Source organism: Hermetia illucens, chromosome 4 (genome assembly GCF_905115235.1).
Source record: "Hermetia illucens chromosome 4, iHerIll2.2.curated.20191125, whole genome shotgun sequence".
Classification (NCBI taxonomy): domain Eukaryota; kingdom Metazoa; phylum Arthropoda; class Insecta; order Diptera; family Stratiomyidae; genus Hermetia; species Hermetia illucens.
Genome location: NC_051852.1, coordinates 154,285,494 through 154,304,942, shown reverse-complemented (window position 1 = coordinate 154,304,942; position 19,449 = coordinate 154,285,494). Strand labels below are relative to the sequence as shown.

At 44.1% G+C, this 19,449-nt stretch overlaps 1 protein-coding gene across 9 annotated transcripts in view; it reads right to left on the bottom strand.

The window, feature by feature from the left end:
- The window catches only part of LOC119653574, a 194,781-nt gene that overhangs the window by 96,797 nt on the left and 78,535 nt on the right, over positions 1-19,449 (bottom strand). For 8 of the 9 annotated variants that reach the window (XR_005249723.1, XM_038058307.1, XM_038058311.1 and 5 more), the window contains exons 1-2: positions 16,748-16,890; positions 9,492-9,845 (exon numbers count right to left, since the gene is read on the bottom strand). Coding sequence is in view for 8 of the 9 variants with exons in the window: in XM_038058307.1 (XP_037914235.1) it covers positions 9,492-9,821 (330 nt within the window). In the remaining variant the exon portion in view is untranslated. Of the gene's footprint in view, positions 1-9,491; positions 9,846-16,747; positions 16,891-19,449 lie in introns of those variants that run through there. The other variant, XM_038058308.1, reaches the window with a different exon arrangement.

Below are 19,449 nucleotides of genomic sequence, written 5' to 3'. Positions count from 1 at the left end.
AACATGCATAAGAGTGCAACCGTTCATCAGTCGCTAGTACAGTTCGTTGCGGAAGTAAATGCTGATCAAGTGCTAATTAGCGAGCAATACCGAAGCAAAGACCCGTCCTCATGGCATCTCGACTTATCAGGCACTGCTGCCATCTGGGTTCGGGACGACGTTCGACTTCATGTTCTTTTCGAAGGTCGAGGGAGCGGGTTCGTCTGGATCCGGTGTTAGGGATCACATTTTTTAGCGTTTACTTGACGTCGAACGAGATGATGCCGAACTTTCGGTGTCGGCTTGATGCTCTGGAGGATGCCGTTTCAAGCACGGAGGGACGAATCCTGATAGGCGGCAGTTTTAATGAATTGGGCATGCCTCAGTCAGACTCCAGAGGGAAACGGATTCTGGAAATGGCGCAAAAACCGGGCTCGCAGTTTTAAACACCGGATCCATGCCAACGCTTCGGCGCTCAGGCTGTGAAGGAAGCATTCCTGACATCATTTTTGCGTCGGAATCTCTGGCATCATCGGTGGACGGGTGGTCAGTCCTAGGCAGGTGATTACCAGTATATCGCGTTCGACGTGGTGGAATGACGCGAGGGTGAATATCGGGAAGTTCGCCGAAGATCTTGGAACAGGCAGGGCCGCGCTGGAGAAGGCTTCAGGTGCGACAAGCTTTCTATGTACTAGTGGACGGCAGAAATTCCCGACCTACGGAAGGAGTGTCATAAGCTCGGCCATTTGGCACAACGTTTGCACGCCAGCGACGAGGCATGCGCCATAAAGGCTCCGTATAGATCAGCAAAAAGGAAACTCCGCAGCGCTATAAATAAAAGCAAGGTTCGCGGCTGGCAGAACCTTGTTAAGGCGGTGAATGAGAACCTGTGGGGACTTGGCTATAAGCTTGTCATCAGGGCTCTGCGGAGGCCCTGCATAGTAAGTACCGAGCAGATCGACCGCATTCTACGGGCATTGTTCCCCAGACATCCTGTACGGGTTGATGTCAATAGCGCGGAAAGCGTCGAGGAGCTCGAAGAAGCGGTTCTCACTATGAAAAACGAGAAGGCGCCAGGTCCTGATGGCATCCCGGTGAAAGTTTACAAACTGGTGTTCCGCCAACGGCCCAAAATTGCTGCTTGAGGCGCTCAAGTCTTGCTTGAAGGAGGGAATTTTTGCTTGTCGTTAGAAGGTGCCCAGACTCGTGCTGATCAGTGCGTCTGCATATCGACTGCTGTGTATGCTTGACACGGCTGGGAAAGTACTCGAGAAGCTCACCAAGAGCAGACTCGCTGAAACGATCCGCGCTGCCGGGGACTTATCCCCATCGCAGTTCGGGTTCAAAACAGCGAGATCCACAGTAGATGCTATTATCGAGTCGAGGCACACAGCCACCCATCTCGACGGTAAGTGCTCCTCATAACGCTTGATGTCAGAAATGCCTTCAATTCCGTAAGATGGACAGATATGCTAGGCACATTAGAAAACTCATTTCACGTGCCAACCTATCTCTTGCGGATATTGAGGGATTACCTGAAAGACCGCTCTCTTCTCTATGAGACGCTAGAGGACCAAAGGAGGATGGACATCACGTCGGGAGTAGCACAGGGATCATTCCTAGGGCCAGACCTCTGGAACGCTTCCTATGATAGTCTGCTGAGACTCAATATGCCCGAAAAGTCGCGCTTGGTCGGTTATGCACACGACGTTGCAGCACTTGTTGCCGGACGCTCTGTTGAACAGGCGCAAAGCAGACTTGGCATATTGATGCGATGGGTAAGCAGATGGATGACTGCTCATGATTTCAGCCTTGCGCTGGAAAAAACCGAAGTGGTCATCTGCGTCCTATATCGATCGGCGAGTTAACTATAGAGTCTAAACCTGTGGTTAAATACTTTGGTTTAATGCTCCATTCCAAGATGAACTTCTTCGAGCAAATGAAAGCAGCAGCGGACAGGAATGCAGGGGGAATCGCGGCCTTGAGTCGGCTAATGGCGAATGTCGGTCGGTCAGTCCGTTCTTCTCTATGGTGCGGAGGTATGGGCTGATGCCCTTGACAAGGAGGTGCATCGTAAACGCCTCGCTCAAGTGCAGGGACGAGGAGCTTTGCGATTGGCGTCTGCTTATCGTACTGCCTCCGAACCAACGGTGGTGGTGATCGCGGGAGCGATCCCCGTTGCCCTCCTTGCCAAGGAGCGTAAAGCTATCTACCGCCGTAAGGGTGAACATTTAAGAGAGGTGGTTGTCCGTAAAGAACGTCAACGCACCCTTATCGAGTGGCAACTCTCTTGACAAAATGAGCCAAAGGGCAGATGGACTGCGCGGCTCACCGACAATTTAGACACATGGCTGAACCGAATGTACGGTGAGATTGATTACTTCCTTATCCAACATCTAAGCAGGCATGGAGGTTTTCAGTCTTACCTGCACAGGATTGGGAAGGCGCGTTTTGCTGATTGTGTGTTTTGCAATGGAGTGGGGGACGACGCTAAACACACCTTTTTCTCTTGTGATAGGTCGGACAGCTTTCGTCAGCAGTTTTATACAGACACAGGGGAGCTCTCTCCAGACAACATTGTCAGAGAGATGTTGAAGAGCGCTGGCAACTGGAGTCGTGTTGTGCATTGCGTTCGGGCTCTTTTTATTGTGAAGAAGATTGAACTCGACCGGCGGATGAGCCGGATGGCAAGGGGTTCCCTAAACTAACAACTCCCTTCCCGTTGGTGAAAGTGATTTCCTGACTGGAAGGCTCCCAAAGCCGGGAGAGCGGGAGGGCTAGGATGAAGTAATGTGTCAAACGTTTCCAGGCTAGTTCTCTGATGACAAGGAGGTGTTTAGTTGGTAGTCCGACAGCATACTGTTGCGATAGTTCAACACTCTGTGGGTGATTGCATTCACCTACCCTACTCTCAAAAAATTCTACTTGGGAAACTTAATCATCTAAATAATTTTGACGAAGTTCACAGTTTATAAATTTTGCACGCTATAACCACGAACGCAAACTTTCACTCATTTTGTTTTGAATTGCGAGTAATACCATCAATTCCACCCATCTGTTGCCTAGAAAATTTGCTGTCCATAATGAGAGCCATTCAGATTAGAGCTCTCTTGTAATGGGATCGAAACTGGCAAGGTTCCATGGCCTTGGAGCAGGGATGCATTGTTAAAGCATGACATAGCTATTCGTATCAGTATCGATATAAACCTAATACAACAGATTTGGGGAATCTCTACAAATCAATTATTATTAAGAGTTGATTAAAGGTGCTATCTAAGCGAGGATGAAATTGATTAATAACAGATGAAAAAAAGAAATCGATTTAATCTAAAGTACTAGTTGGCAGCAGAACGTTCGACTTTTGATGGACGATCTGAAATTCATTAGAAGAATCCTCGAAGGCTCCGATTCTCATCAGCTGGAATTACGTAGGTGAATTGAGCCCTTTTGAGAATTCCATAGTGTTGCTCCTTTACAACACCTCATCCACGTAGGAAAAGGACTGAACTCCTACCGTGTGTCGAATGCTTCTTGTTTAGAGTTACGTTTTGCTACTGACGGCCTACATGAATATATCTATTTTCGATTCAGATGGAGGTCGTTTTTACGGCGTAATATTCCAATTATCAATATTTAGTAACATAGTCTGAGGGATATTTTCGCTCAAGATTCATTAAAGATGGAATTGCTTGTGGTGGGTGGCTATCAATTTACCAAGGTACATATTAGGTAAGAAATAATCACGAAGACGAATATGAGTGTGGAAATCGTTGGAGCATAGATACAATGGATAGATATTGTGTAATAGATACCTAGCAAGCACGGGGTTATTTTAGGCATCTGATTTTCCATTGAATTTTGCAATAAATTGAGATAGATACTCCAAATATTGCTTTACCCTATTAGTAGCATCTGAATGAATAATAATAGGCACTTGTCCCATTAGTACGTAGCACGTAATATATGCATATACTATGTGAAAATATCCACTTTCGAGTAATATTGACACTCAAAGTCTTGAATTTGCACAGAAGCGACAGCTTTGACCTATCATAACTTTGATAGTAATAGTGCGATTTTCACCAAATTTGGTAGTTTCTGAGAATGGGTCCGTTTAAGAGATGATCAGTTTCCACCCCCCGCACTCCTCATCTTTCCAATAAGTGTCAAAACTAAGACCAGCTTCGGAAAGCACTAACCGAGAGCTTTCTTTTGATACCCCACATGACTATATTTGATGAAAAAAGTACACCCCCATTTTGCATGTATGGGGACCCCCTTAAATTCGACGTCAAAGAATGTAACTCACTGTATGCGTGAGCGTTTACAATTCTCACATTTCCGCCACATTTGGTGTCAATCGCTATAGTCGTCTCCGAGAAAAATGCTTGCTTGCTTGAGATAGTTTCGGCACTGTTCCCCTAACATCTGGAAACAATCTTCCCAATGATACCAGTGAGCGCCGAAGACATACCTCCAGTAACCACAGACGAAATCTTGAACGCGTTGAAAAGGGTCCGTGATGCCGCAGCTCCCGGCATGGATCGAATTCCCAACAAAGCGCCACAGCGGAAGCTGATACGGACAAAGGGTCGAACATGTATATAATAACGACAGGAGTTCCGCAGAGGTCTGTTCTGGGTCCTCTGCTATGGAAAGTACAGATATATGCGAACGTGACTATATGGACGATCAAGTCTTGGCTTAAAGACCACGAGCTGGAGCTTGCCAAACACAAGACGGAGTTGGTGCTATTTAGAAAGCGGCGGGGACAGAAAACTATTGAGATTTGCATCGGGGCGCTTGTTGTTAGCTCTCAGTCATCGCTGAAATACCTGGGAGTAATATTCGACTCCAAGGTGAACTTTAAACGTTACTAAAAGTTTACTGGGCAGAAAGCGGCGACTATCAGCTCAACACTGCCAATGATGCTTCCAAACGTAGGCGGCCCGAAGCACAGTCGACGATTACTCTTACTGCGAGTCGTCAGCTCTGTACTTTTATATGCGACACCAGTGTGGTCGTCGGCGATAAAAATCGGAGAAAATCGCAGACAGTTTCAAGCTGCATATTGATTAAACGCTCTCCGAACATGTTGCCCCTACCGAACAACATCTTATGAGGCGGCATGCGTGATTGCGGAGATGATCCCGGTGGATATTCTAACCGATGAGGCACGTCGTCTGTATGAAAATCAGGAAGCGAGCCTAAACAAGCAAAGTGAGCATTTGCGACCACTGGCTCTATGGCAAACAGCATGGGACCAGGCGAAGAATGGCCGGTGGACACACAGGCTTATCCCAGACATAAGCATGTGGACTGTGCGGAACCACGGTGAGACGAGTTACGATCTGACTCAGTTCTTAACCGGACACGGTGGATACAGGAGTTGCCCCTATAGGTTCGGTCTAGATGAATCGCTCGATTGGCCTACGTGTGAAGGTACAGCTGGAGATGCAGAACACATTTTCTTCACCTGTCCCAGATTTAGAAGCAGAAGGCGAAATCTTGAAACAGAGCTAAATATCCGTTTAACGGTGGAAAATCTGATTAGGTACATGGTGCAATCAAATACAGCATGGGACGCGGTAGTTGCAATGGTGAAACCACCAGCAGCTAAAATCAGCAGAAGTACAGCAGAAACATAGAAGGGAAGCTACTGCAATTAACCCCACGCAAAGTGGTAGCAGCTCGTTTAGAGTGAACAGCTAAGAACTGAACAGCCCCGCGAAGCAATACCGAAACGGCGGTCCCGCGGAGAGAGTGTGGAGAAAGTATGGGTATGGGGGGGCTTTAGTCGGTAAGAGTCCGGCGTGCGTGTCCTTGATTCCAGATGCCTATCCATGATGGACTTCCCCCAGCGGAAAAAAAAAAGGAAGACACTTCGCGAAGGCATGCACTATCGATCGGTCCTATCTATGTCGAAGGTGTGGGGAGAAAGGACATATTGCTAAAGAGTGCAATAGAGATCCTAAGTGCATTTTATGCGAAGGAAAGGAGAGACGAGATAACCGGCATATTGCCGGAAGTGGTAAATGCCCGGAATTTAGGAAGGCGTTAACTGCAGCGAAGAAATGAGGTTAATACAAATAAACCTCAATCATTGCAGGGTCGGACAAGATTTGCTTGCGCAGACCACTTACCAATCCGCGATGGAGATTACTATCATTAGTGAACAGTACAGAAATCTTGACGGTGGTGTATGGATCACAGATTCGACTGGTGGAGCGGCGAAATGCAATGTAGTATGGGTCAAAAAAATCCAAAAGAACACATGGATGGTCTAAAGTGATGAATCAGCAAAGATTCATGGAGGTGAGGTTAGATCTGCCTAGCAAAGCAGGCACGTCCACAGGTAGAGCCCTCCATATCACACAAAGCATCTCTAAAGCATGTGACACGTAGATGCTTAGGAGGTGCTCATTCTCTACTAGAAAACCCAATTATTGGTGCAATAGTGAACTGGCCAGCCTTCGATCGATTTGCCACAGAACCAGACGAACGGCTCAGAGAGCAATAGGTAGGATCGATCAAGGGCAAAATGAGGATGCCTATAGAGAAGTCTGCAAGAACCTCAAGCTCGCCATGCAGCGGAGGAAGAGGGAATGTTTTAAGGAGTTCTGTTTGGAAGCGGGCATAAATCCGTGCGGTAGTGCCTATAAAATCGTGACAGGACGATTCAGAGGCCGATCATCACCACAGATCACGTGCCCTTTGCTCTTGTTGAAAATAATAATAAATAATCCAGGGGATATTTCCCCATGAAGAGGGACGTGCAGATACCTTCCGGTGCCCCCTGAAAATGACGCCGTTTTCACCAGTCACCAGGGACGAGCTGCTGGAGCTCTGCAGTCGAACAAGCGACAGAAAAGCCCTGGGTGTGGACGGCGTACCGAATAAGGCTATCAAACTTGCCGTCAAATGGAGACCGAATATGTTCGCGTAGCTGTTCGAAACGTGCATGTCCGACGGTATCCTTCCTGCATCATGGAAGCACAGAAGCTGGTACTGCTGCCTAAGGCTGGCAAACCTCCAAGCGAACCGTCCACCTATAGTTCCATATGTCTTCTTGACACTATGGGGAAAATTTTGGAGTGGGTAATTTATAAAAGATCCCAAACTTGAGAGCCAAGGGGGCCTTTCAGATAAGCAGTATGTGTTCCGTAAAGCCAGACCAGCCATTGATGCTATCAAAATGGCTACTGGTTTGGCCGAAAATGCAATTCACAGAAGCAAATATTGTGTGGTGGTGACCCTGGATGTGAAGAATGCATTCAACTCGGCTAATTGGAACCTTATACGAAAGTCTCTGGCGACGATTGGTGTTCCCATCGATAGCTTCTTGTAAGAGCGGACGCTCTGGTATAATACCGACGGTGGACCCAAGGAGTACATTGTCTCCGCAGGTGTCCCACAGGACTCTGTACTGGGCCCACTACTGTGGAACATCATGTATAATATATAATACTTAACCTTCCGGTTCCGGAGGAGGCCACGGTGGTGGGTTACGCCGATGATATAGCACTGGTTGTGATCGCAAAGCATCTCAATTTTACTCAAGCGAAGCAATCAGTGTTGTGAAGGCTTGGTTAGAGAGTGCTGGATTGGCACTCGCAAAGAAAAGACAGAAAAGGTCCTCATCACTAAGTGCCGCAAGAAAAATTATGCCTGAATCGGAAATCGTATCATCACTTCCAAGTCGGCCATCAAATACTTGGGGGTGATGATAGACGGAAGACTCATAGAGCATACTTGCGAAAAAGCGTCCACCACGAGTTTGGCTCTGGAAAGGATGATGCCGAACGTAGGAGGACCGCGACATACTCGCAGAATGCTCATAACCAGGGTGGTGAGTTCTAGTCCTAGTTTGGGGAAAAGTGCTGCATGTTTTAGGCAATGCATATAAACTGATTACGGTCTACAGAAGCCTTAAGGGTGTTTTCTGCCTTCAGGGCCGTCTAAGATGATGCAGCGTTCGTCATCTCGGGAATGATGCCGCTTGACATCCTGGCAACCGAGATGATGGACATGTATAAAATCAGGTCCATCTCTCCCTTATCGCAGGTGAAAAAGCCGAAAGGGAGAGATCCATAAGCAGATGGAGACAGCGATGGGACCAGTCAGAAAAGAGTCGTTGGACTTACAGGTTGATCTCTTCCATCGGGGAATGGCTGGAGAGTAAGTATGGGGAGATCAATTATAATCTCACCCAATTTCTCACCGGTCATAGAGGATACCATCAATACCTGTATAGGTTTAAATTGGACACCTGGCTTACGGTCCAAGCTGCGACGGGGTCCCAGAGCACCCAGCACATGTATTCTTCCAATGTCCTAGTTTCGTGGAAGACAGGAGATACCAAGAGGAAACTCTAGGTGAAGTGCTATCACCGGAAAATTTTGTCCGGAGAATGGTCGCTTGTCAGGAAGACTGGGATGCGATCAATTCCATGATCGCAGTAATCTTGGATAAACTGCGAAACGAAAAAGAAGTGAGGAAGGCGCGGCTGTGCACCTCGCGGGTAGGCGGAAGAAAACCTAGCTAAAGTAAGCCAATTCCGTCCCGTGATGTAATCCTAAAGGTGGTTCCACGGAATAGGGGGAAGTTGGGGGTGGTTTTAGTGGGTAAAAATCCCACATTCGCAGGCCAGAGTCTTTTGAAGATTTCCACCTCTTAAAAAAAAAGACAGACCGTAACCCGATTTTAATAAGGTTTTGTTTTACACAAAACCTTAAAAAGGAGGGTGGTACTGACTTTATTAAGGACCAAAATGTTTTCTTTTCGAGATATCGCAAGGAGGGAATGGGTCTGCCACCAAACAGTGAGCAGTATCAGCAGAATGGGCAATAATATTATAATAAAGGATAAGTCCGGAACAAACGCAAAGTTGCCATGGTAAAAAGACTCTTGGAAATGATCGCGGAATTATTGCATAGGCTTGTGAGAAGCATTTTTCTACTCTAAGGACTCTTCAGATACATTTTGGAAATGGAATTAAGGAGTAGGTCATACAAAGGAAATTTCATATCGAGAACACCGGTAGCATTTAACGATGAGTGTAAGCTGCAGGCGGTTACAGAGAGCCACCAATATGTTCTAAGAAGACCATTAGAGCGGCAAGAATACCAAATCCACCAGGAACAGCACTATGGATACTTATCTCCGTCGAAAGATACGGATTCACATATTTCACGGAAGGACTAGTGCAGCCCTGCTAATACTAGTCATTGCCGACTTCTTGATCCCTTATTTTATTACCTAAGGCACCGCGGATTTTCTAGTCTGTGTAGGCAGGATGGTGCACCCTGCCATCATGCCAAATCCCTCTTTAATTTGTTAAATACCTACAATATACCGATTCTACCTTGGAAAAAAATATCCCTTACTTTACATTTTACTTAAGAAAGAAAACTGAATTTTGGAATGATGATTAGCGACTATATGTAAAGATGGACTTAAATATAGTATTAAAACAATCTAGACTAAATATAGATACATTTCTTGATACTAACCTTAACTTCCTTACTCGAATGCAATTCCCTTGGCTCGGAACGTCTTAATTTATCGCCAGTTAAATCTAATTTATTAGCACCAGACGATAACAAACTACTACTACCACTAGTCACTGTCGATGATGATGATGATAATGTTGTTTTCGTACCATCAGTTGCAGTTTTTTGATCTTTTTTCACATATTTGTTATATAAAAATTTGCACAGCCATAATAAAAATAAGGCCAATACGGCCCAAACGAATATGAACATTGCTAATGTATCCATTGTTAAGTCACCAATACCCTCAAAACTGCAGATATAATCATCGATTTGATCTGCCAAATCCATTTTGTAATTCGATCGACATCATTTCTTTAATTTTATACCGAAAAAAAAGAAGAAAAGATATAAAAGGGATTATTAGTATTTTGTGATTAAAGATTTTATGGTAAAATATTATGTAAATTGATGGTAGCGGCTGGTTACCAGAGAAGATGTTGAATACTTGAGTGCTTTCAATTTTATGAGCATATTTGACTTTTTTTAATAATGCCTAAATAAATAATACAGGATCAAATTAGAAAACTTGGGAAACAGCAACTTAAATCTTCCTTTTTTTCCCTGTTCGAAAACAAATAATTATCCAAGAGAGGTGCGGCAAAAAGCCACCATAGAAAAAGAAGAAGAATACGACTCTTGCCTGAGACTTCAAAATGGTGCACCGTCTAAAAACAAAAGTGAGAGACTATGCTCTGATTTCCGTGCTTCGCTAATAATGATCTCCCTGAAAAACATTCCCTGGCAGAAGGGAAGACATGTCAGCATAAATTCTGGGCGTAATATAATACATCATACATTTATGTCTCGAATTTATAATAGACCATATAACTGAAATGGGGCATACCACTTCAACCATACCTATGCGCCATTGGATTTTCGGAGATGGTTGAACTGTTTCTCCACTGTTCTGCGCCATCTGCACCTCCATTACATCGTGTAACCACCAATGGAGTTTTCGCTCTTCCTTAATAACTTGCCTAATACAATTTCCAAAGAAGAACTCCCTATACCTAGCTTCCCCATGTGGTAGTTTATCTGTCAGTGACGTAAAGGGCGTAAATGTGCGAGGCCAGATAAAAGCAGCAGGATCACTCTCAACACCATCCGACATCAACAGCGGTCTACGACAAGGGGATGTCCTATCATGCGTCCTCTTTAACCTGGCCCTCGAGAAAGTGATCCGTGATGCTGAGGTAAATGCAAGAGGTACGACCCTCTTTAAGTCCACCCAACTACTGGCCTATGCTGACGATATCGACATCATGGGAAGAACCACCCGAGACGTATAAACTGCCTTTATCCAGATCGAGTAGGCGGTAATTGGGACGAGATCTTGGGCTGCACATCAATGAAGGCAAGAAAAAGTAAATGGTGGCAACGTCAGCATCGAAAACCAACCGGTCAACAGCATCAAACCGCACTGGCCAAACAGGAAGAATAAGGATAGGATAATGCAACTTTGAGACCGTTGACAATTTCTCCTATCTAGGGTCGAAAATCACAACCAATAACAGCTATGATGATGAAATCCACGCACGGTTGTTGTCAGCCAACAGAGCCTATTTCAGCTTACAAAAAACTGTTCGGCTCGAAACGTCTCACCATAGGGTCAAAGCTCTTACTGTACAAGACAATGATCTTGCCAGTCCTCATGTATTCCTCGGAAACTTGGGTTCTCAGCAAGAAAAATTGCGAACTCGAGAGAAGAATCCTTTGAAGAATTTTTGGCCCCCTACATGAGGATGGACAATTTCGTAGCCTACATAGTGACGAAATCTATGACCGATACCATGACCGTCCGGTTGTGGATAATATCCGGTTCAATAGGTTACGGTGGGCAGGTCACTTAATCCGTATGGGTGAGGATGATCCAGCCCGGAAAGTCTATAAGGGCAATATCTATGTTAGAAAAAGAAAACGAGGCAGACCCTGCCTAAGATGGAGCGATAGCGTAGGCCAGGACGCCAGCCAGCTTTTGGGAATTGGTGGACCTAGGCGCAAAACCGGGATGTCTGGAGTTCCTTAATAAGGCAGGCCTAGACCGGATACCGGTTGTTGCGTCGTTGATGATGATGATTAAAGCATTCTTATATGGGTCTAGAGTTCACTTGGTTAAACCTCAGCGATTCGATAGTCAGCTGTCGGTTAGGACTATATTATTCTGCCCCTAAAGTAGGCACGCTTGTCTATAGCGTGTATTTCTGCTAGAAACATACGAGTGTCTTTACCCATTGATTCGAAGTACGATTTCCTTGGAACAATCACGTTTACAGTCATTCCCTCTGCTGTCACGAATTTGTCAGTGTACCAAGGGATTTGCTTCTAGCTTAAGGCGTAGGTCGCTGCCATGCTCTCTTATTTCGGAATGAAGCTTCAATTTCATGCTATCCCTCAGCAACAGTAATTCAGGGGAGCTATATATTCCCTCGATTTAGGCTTGTATTTATAAATGAAGGTGAAGCGGAGTCAATTCCAAAAGGACCTTCAGGTATACCGGTGGGAATGAAAGTCCTGGTGTAGACCAGAGATCTGGTGTAGACCAAAGACCCGAAGAAGGAACTACTTTTGTTGGTTCCGCAGAAATATCGGCAGAAGAGTGAGATTATTTGAAATAATTAAGATTTACTTTTTTCTTTTCGCTAGTGAGATGTATTAGTCTAAAATGTCCATCTCCATCAATGAAAAGAAGGTACTGATGTTTTGACAATTGGAACAATTAGGCCTAAATGTATAATAACGAACTAGAAAATTTACTTCAATTAACAACAATTATAGGTATGGTGTCGGCTCAAAATGCTACTGAACCGCAAAAAGATTAGACAAGCCGGAAACCGGAAGCTGAACGCTTCGGGTATGACAGGTTTTGTCCATTTCCTTTATAAAGACATTTGAGTGTGCATTTGTCCCGTTAGTATCTAGCACAAAATATATGCATATATTATGTGAGAATATCCATTTTCGGGTGGTTTGACATTCAAAGTCTTGAATTTGGAAAGAAACGACAAATTTGACATTTTATAACTTTGTTAATAATAGTGCGATTGTCACCAAACTTGGTAGGATCATGCTCTACATTACTGATTCTAGGGTGAACTTAAGGGGGCTTTGCAGCCAATTACTAAAAACCTAGGCACGTAGGCATCATATAGTTGGAGCTTTTTGATTTTTCCAGATTACACACCCTTTTTGCATGCCCTCCCCCCCTTGAATTGCCACGTTTTTACCAATTTGGTGTCAATCGCTATACCGTCTCTGAGAAAAATGCGTTTAACAGACAGACGCACCAGGCCTTACTAGACAGGAGTTCCATTCCTTTGTGGAGAGACTAGAAATGGATGCAAACGACCATAGTCCTAAGATAGTAGCTGGCGATTCCAGCCTAGAAACGAACCCAAGAGGACGAATATTACTCGAGGCTCTTTCTTGTTTGAATCTTGTAATTGCTAGCACTGGATGCGTGAACACTTTCCGAAAGAGAGAAATCCGGGGTCCGTGATAGATGTCACATTTGTTAACGATATTTTAGTCAAGGATCTCCAGCGATACGTCAGTGAAGAATATACACATAGTGACCACCAGACCATCATTTTTGAAATCATACATGGTACACAAATGAAGTCCTTCCGGACGACAGCTGAAAGGCGGGTAGCCACTAAGTTTGACGAGGAGATTTTCAAAGAAGTTCTGCAATAAACTACACCGCTTGAAAGAAACGCAGAAGATAATGCTTTACAGATCGGCGAAAAGCTATGTCGAGAATATGACGCCTTCACGCCAAGGTGCATCCCAGAACTGAGTTCCGAACTTTTGGTGGAACTCTGAAGTCGGAGAATGCCGCAAGGTATGCCTCAAGGCAAGAAGGCGCAGTCAGCGAAATAGAAACCGATCTGGATAGGAGCAGCTACATGAAGAATACAAAAACGCACGGAAGAAATTACATGTGGCATCATAAAAAGTAAGACTGAACATTTTAAGCGATTATGTAAGGAAGCTGACACGGACTCTTATGATGGCGCCTGTAAGACAATAATATCGAAAGTTAAAGACAAACGCTCCCCACCAATTTCTTGCCCTAATCTGCTTAATGGAATAGTAACGGATCTTTTCCCGCTAACCTTCCCACTGTCGAGATAGAAGCCGCCGAAGTTCCCATGGTGAATGAAAAGGAGGTCCACGAAGCCGCGGAAAAAATAGTTGGAAATAAAGCCCCTGACTTGGATAGCATCCCCAATAAAGCTCTCAAGGCAGCAGTGAAAATAGCACCAAATATGTTTGCCGAAGCATTCACCACATACCTTAAAGGAGCATTTTCTACACAATGGAAGAAACAGAAACTAATGCTAGTCCCCAAGTCAAACAAACCTTTGAGTGACGCTTCGTCCTGCAGGCCGATATACCTTCCAAATAATACTGGCAAAATATTCGAACGAATAATCTATAACAGATTACGTCCAATTGCCGAAAAGGAAGGCGGTCTTTCTGAGAATCAGTTCGGTTTTCGAAAGGGAAGGTCTACAACGGATGCAGTTGTCCTGGTGGCAAACAGAGTTAATACCACACTTGACGAGGACAAACGTTATTCAGTGATCACATCACAGTGATCGCCTTCAATAAAGTGAGATAGGGCAAGATACTTGAGTCCCTAATCAACTTAGCCGTGCCGAAGTACCTGGTGCGTATCCTTGCCGACTTCCTAATCGATAGGGTTCTGTGCTACGAATCAGATTAAGGAATGAAATTATACTAAACGACATGCGAAGTTCTGCAAGGGTTCGTTCTAGGGCCACTCTTGTGGATTATTAGGTATAATGGAGTACTTCCTACTGGGATGACCTCTATTGCTTTCATGGACAACATTGGTGTAGCAGTTGTTGCACGCCTCCTGGAAAAAGTCGAGTTTTATGCAAATGAAGCAGTCTATGGCATTATATCCTGGTTAGAGAATGCTGAGCTACAGCTCGCAGGACATATGACGGTAGTAGTACTTATTACCAAGCACAGAAAGTGCACGTCCAATTCATTCCAAGTCAGCGCTCAAGTACTTAGGCGTAATGATTGACCAGAGGCTAAACTTCAGATTGCTTGTTGAGGGTGCAGCAACCAAGGCATATAACATCGGAGCGCTGATTGTGAGAATGCTACCAAATATGGGTGGCCCAAGGCCGAGCCGTCGACTCCTTATTTCGAGGGTGGTCAGTTCCATCCTAAAGTATGCAGTGCCGCTGTGGGCAGACGCACTGAAAATACAACAAATGAGAGAAAGATTGGAGCTGCGCATTGCATAAGTGCGCTCCGAACATGTTGCGCTCACAGAACAATATCCAATCCAATTCCACTATCGCGGAATGGCAGGAGAAGTGCGACGAGTCAGGAAAAGGCCGTTGGATCCACAAAATCATATGGGATATCCACAAACGGATAGAGCGACCCCAAGGCGAGGTAGGTTTCGACTTAACTCAATTCTTGAACCGACATGGAGGTTACCGAGCATATCTGTATCAATTTGGACGTGATGCTTCACTACATTGCCCAAAGTGCCCGAATATTGCAGAGGATCCACAACACGTTTTATTTCATTGAGATTCGCAGCCCGGAAGCTGCATTGGAAGCTACAACCGGGGAGCATTTTACGCCCGAAAATATAATGGAACATATCGTGAAAGCAGTGAGGATACGGACCCAAATCGAAAAGGTGATTGCAGCTATCGCTAAGGAGCTTAGGCAGGAAGAAGTGAGCCTGGGGGCCAAAGAATGTTTGAGGACTAAAAAGTTCCTGAGTCTGATTGCCCAACCCTTTTTTTTTGTTATATTTAATAATTGCACTATAAATCACCAAGCAGGATGTTTAGGGTAATCCACTTATTAGGGTTTTTGTTGGAAGTAGGGTAGGTGAATGCGTTTACGCACAGAGTGTTGGACTCCCACAACCGCACGCTGTCGGAATACCAACTAAACACCTGCCTGTCATCAGAGAACTAACCGTTTGACACATAACTTCGCGCTAGCCCTCCCGCTTTCCCGCCTTTGGAAGCCTTCAAGTCAGGGAATTCCTTTCACTAACGGGATGGGAGAAAGGGAATTGTCAGTTCAGGGAACCCCTTATCGTCCGATCCCTCCGCCGGTCGAGTTCAATCTTCTTTGCAATAAAAAGAGTCCGAACATTATTAGTGTTTGTGGACAGCGGTGGCTAACCGAGAACAGCAAGAACTCGCAAAATGTACTCGTATTTGACATACCAGAAATCTGAGCCAAAATAAAACTTTATGAATTGCAAGGAAAGTACCGCACTAACAGAAGTAGCGATCCAAGAGCATCCAATTCAAGTAAAGTTGATAGTTCCAGACTCGATATGGGAAAGCACACAGATGCGATTGCCTAAAGAGGTTGTAAAAAGGAATGTGCAGAGCCAGAGTTCGAAATCGACTCTAACTCCTCAAAGAGGCAGAAAAATGCTTCCTGTAGTAAATTTAAGGGTCGATCGTAAAATCGCTACAATTTCCTCCTTTGAGAAAAATGAATCCTGTTAGAATTTCGAGTACTTTCCTTTAGGACAAGTTCTGACTATTCAAGCATTTCCCGTGTAAGACCACTGACCGGTCAGTTTGGTTTTCATCTATACAGTACTTCGGGGTTCCATTATTCCCCTCAGATGTAAATAAAATTGATTTATTAAAAACTTTAAAAGAAGTCCTGTGTGGCTGAATTGAAGCATTAATTTCCCAATATCATTTCGGGTTTAATTGGTTTTCCAAGAGCAAACAAACGATTCCAGTTTGTTTATCTATTCAGCATAATTGGAATGATTTTCTCCCGATGATAGGACCACCATACGAAACAACTCAATAACAACGTACGTAACTTTTCAATAGCAACCAATTTGGATGAAAATTCCTTTTGAAAAACACTTTCAAAAACATAAACTTTTCGTAAACACATTTTTTTTCCTTTCGAAACACCACCTGACGATCACCACTCCCGATCGGGCTTTCTCTCATACTCAGGCACCTTTTATTTTTAGAAAACTCACTATTGCTAGGAGAAATTCTTCCCCCGGGTAAGAATTTTCTATCTTTGAAACAAGAACACATAACTAAGACGATAGATACCGTTCGGAATAAGCCCATTTAAGATTACAATAAAACACGCGAGAATTGCGTGGATGAAAACAAATTAGTCAGATGAAAAGAAGAAATGAAAATTCGATTTTAGCGTACCATTTTATCGGAAAGTTTTCACCGTCATCGCCACTAAACGCCATACTTTTCCGCGGCGATGTTGATCACGACATCGGGCGACGTGAAAAACTCGATTAGCGACGGTTACAACATCCAATCGGTGTTCGAAATACGATCGAAAGGAAAATTCACTGGGAAAATGAGGGGAAAAATTGGGAGCGAAATTTCACTAATTGTTCTCGCTTTGGCGAGTTTTCTTGTAATTATGAGAAAGTTTAGTGTTGGAAAATTGGCCAAGGAAATATTGATTTTTCTTGCGATAAAATGTGGTCTTGGTGTTACATTGTTCATATAATATGGGAGCAGTAGGAAGAGTCGCTATATCAAAGCCGTTTTCTTGCCGTAATAGTTTTTAAGCCCCACGTTTTTCTGTTTTAACAATTCAAGCCTTAAAGAACTCGCAAGCTCATTGTAAGTAGGGTTATCTCGAAACCTCAAAAGTTTCATCCCATAACTGCTGATTTTGAGGAAAACAAAGAGAACCTTATCCATCTCCTCAAATTTCGACAATTTTGACAATGAAACTTTCCCAGATAATCCATACCAACAACAATGGATTTAATGTTGAGAGGAAACCTGTCTCCTACTCTCGCTTTCCCAGAGACCATTTTCCCAGAGCGACCAAACGATATTTTTAGACAAAGTAGAAATTTTAAATATAGACAAAGTGCCAACACTAAAAACTACGAAAATACATAAATACATACATTAACTTGCACACTAGCTGTTACTGGCGTCATTGAAATGACGTCACCACGAAAAACACTGATTCGCATTTACTTTTCCTCAGGGAAAACATCGAACTCGTTCCGGGAGCATTTTTGAATTTCTACAACAAGAGAAATTGGCAAGCAATAGGATGCTTGCGTGTTTGTGCTTTCTTGCATAAATGGATTTTCAGGATTTTTATGTGTCATTTGTGGTCTTGAAATGTATTTGAAATTATAATTCGGGAAAAAAAAGACAATTTTCTTGCCAGACATTGTGGAATGTCGATATTTTCTTTGTTGGAGACAAGCAGAAAATTTTGTGAGCCTGTTTACTCTAGCGATTGGACATTGAATTTGTATTAATGGCCATAAATTATTTTGATTCATTGGAGATTTATTCGAGATCCTTGCAGTCGGGGAGAGGAATAGGAATGAATCTAAGATACTATTGGTTCAGGGTGAAAGTGAGCTGTCGGGGAGAAAGTTTAACGTCTTCAAAGCAGCAAGATATACTACGAAATGTATTTTCAGAAAAGACAGGAGTCCGTCTGCCTACGTTGAGACATGGACAATAATTCATAATGTTTGCTGATAGAGATTAGTAGACCTTGAACGGAGTATTCAATGAAATAAATAACACCTACATACTTTGTATAATGAGTCTACAATAAATTGTTTTCCATCAACTGTTGCCTCTACGGACTACCGCCCTAATTGTAGCACGATAGATAGTGGTATACATGCCCGCCATGCTTCAAGGATAAATTAGGGCGAATATATATATATATAGTAACCATTTACAAAAAATGGCACCTTTGTAGTTACCTGAAATGCCCTTCAGCCCCCCACGACTTCCCAAGACGTCCCACTCCTCCTTTATTGTTCTGTGCCATGTACCCTTGGGGACGACCCAATCGTCGGTCATCTTGGAAAAGTGGCTTCCACTGCATGGCGTGGCTGGCAATGGAATTGCCGAAACTCTTTAATGTGTGACCTGTCACTTCCGTCTTCAAGTTTTTCGTTTGAGATAGTGTCAGGTTAGCGTACTCCAGTGAAATGATGCAGATAAGTGGTGACGAAGGCTTGGAGCCTATAAGTAACAGTGGTGTACACTTTCCATGTGCTACTCCCATATAGAAACACAGCACAGAACAGTCTCAACTTGATCTTGGTGGTGAGATAACTACATTTCCAGATTTTCTACAGGGCAGCGAAAGCAGATTTAGCACACTTAATGCGTTGGGCAACATCCAATTCGGTGCCATCGTCCACAGAAAAATTGATCTTTGAAACGTTCCAGGATTATTTTACCCATAATCTTTGCCACAACAGGGAGCACGCAGATACCTCTCCAATTGTTACACACGAAACGGGTGCCTGCCTGAATTTTAACGATAATCCCCTTCTTCCCACTCTTTGAGAAAGGTTTCTGATTGCCAAGATTTCCGTACAAGTGGAAGTAGCAGATCTCCAGGTAAAGCCATAAATAACTCTGCGGGGAGACCATCAAGCTCAGCAGCTCTACGCCGTTTGAGTGCATTGATGGCCGAAATTATTTCTCTTCTGCTTGAAGGAACAGTCTGTACTTTAGCAGATGTGATACGATTAAGGATCGTGGTGAAATTTTCTTTCTACTTCGTTAGTTGGTCGTCATCTCGTGTCCATCGAAAGATTGGCAACCACATGATGTGGTATACATTTCTGAAATCACGTTGATCTGTAGCATCTTCGCTCCCCTGACTAGCGCTTTAGAAAATCCTCCCTTGTTACGGCACACACTACGCTGAACTTCTCGGGATTTCGCGCGGTGTCGGAGTTCGAGCACGTCATACCCGCGATCGCTCACTGCAGTCAATAGAGCCTTCAACTCCCTCCGCTCTTCGATCCCCTTCCTTATGACGCCCTTTTGGGCCTGTCTAGCACCCTAGAAAGAGCATTTTTTATGGCGGCCCAATAACCATCGATATTCTC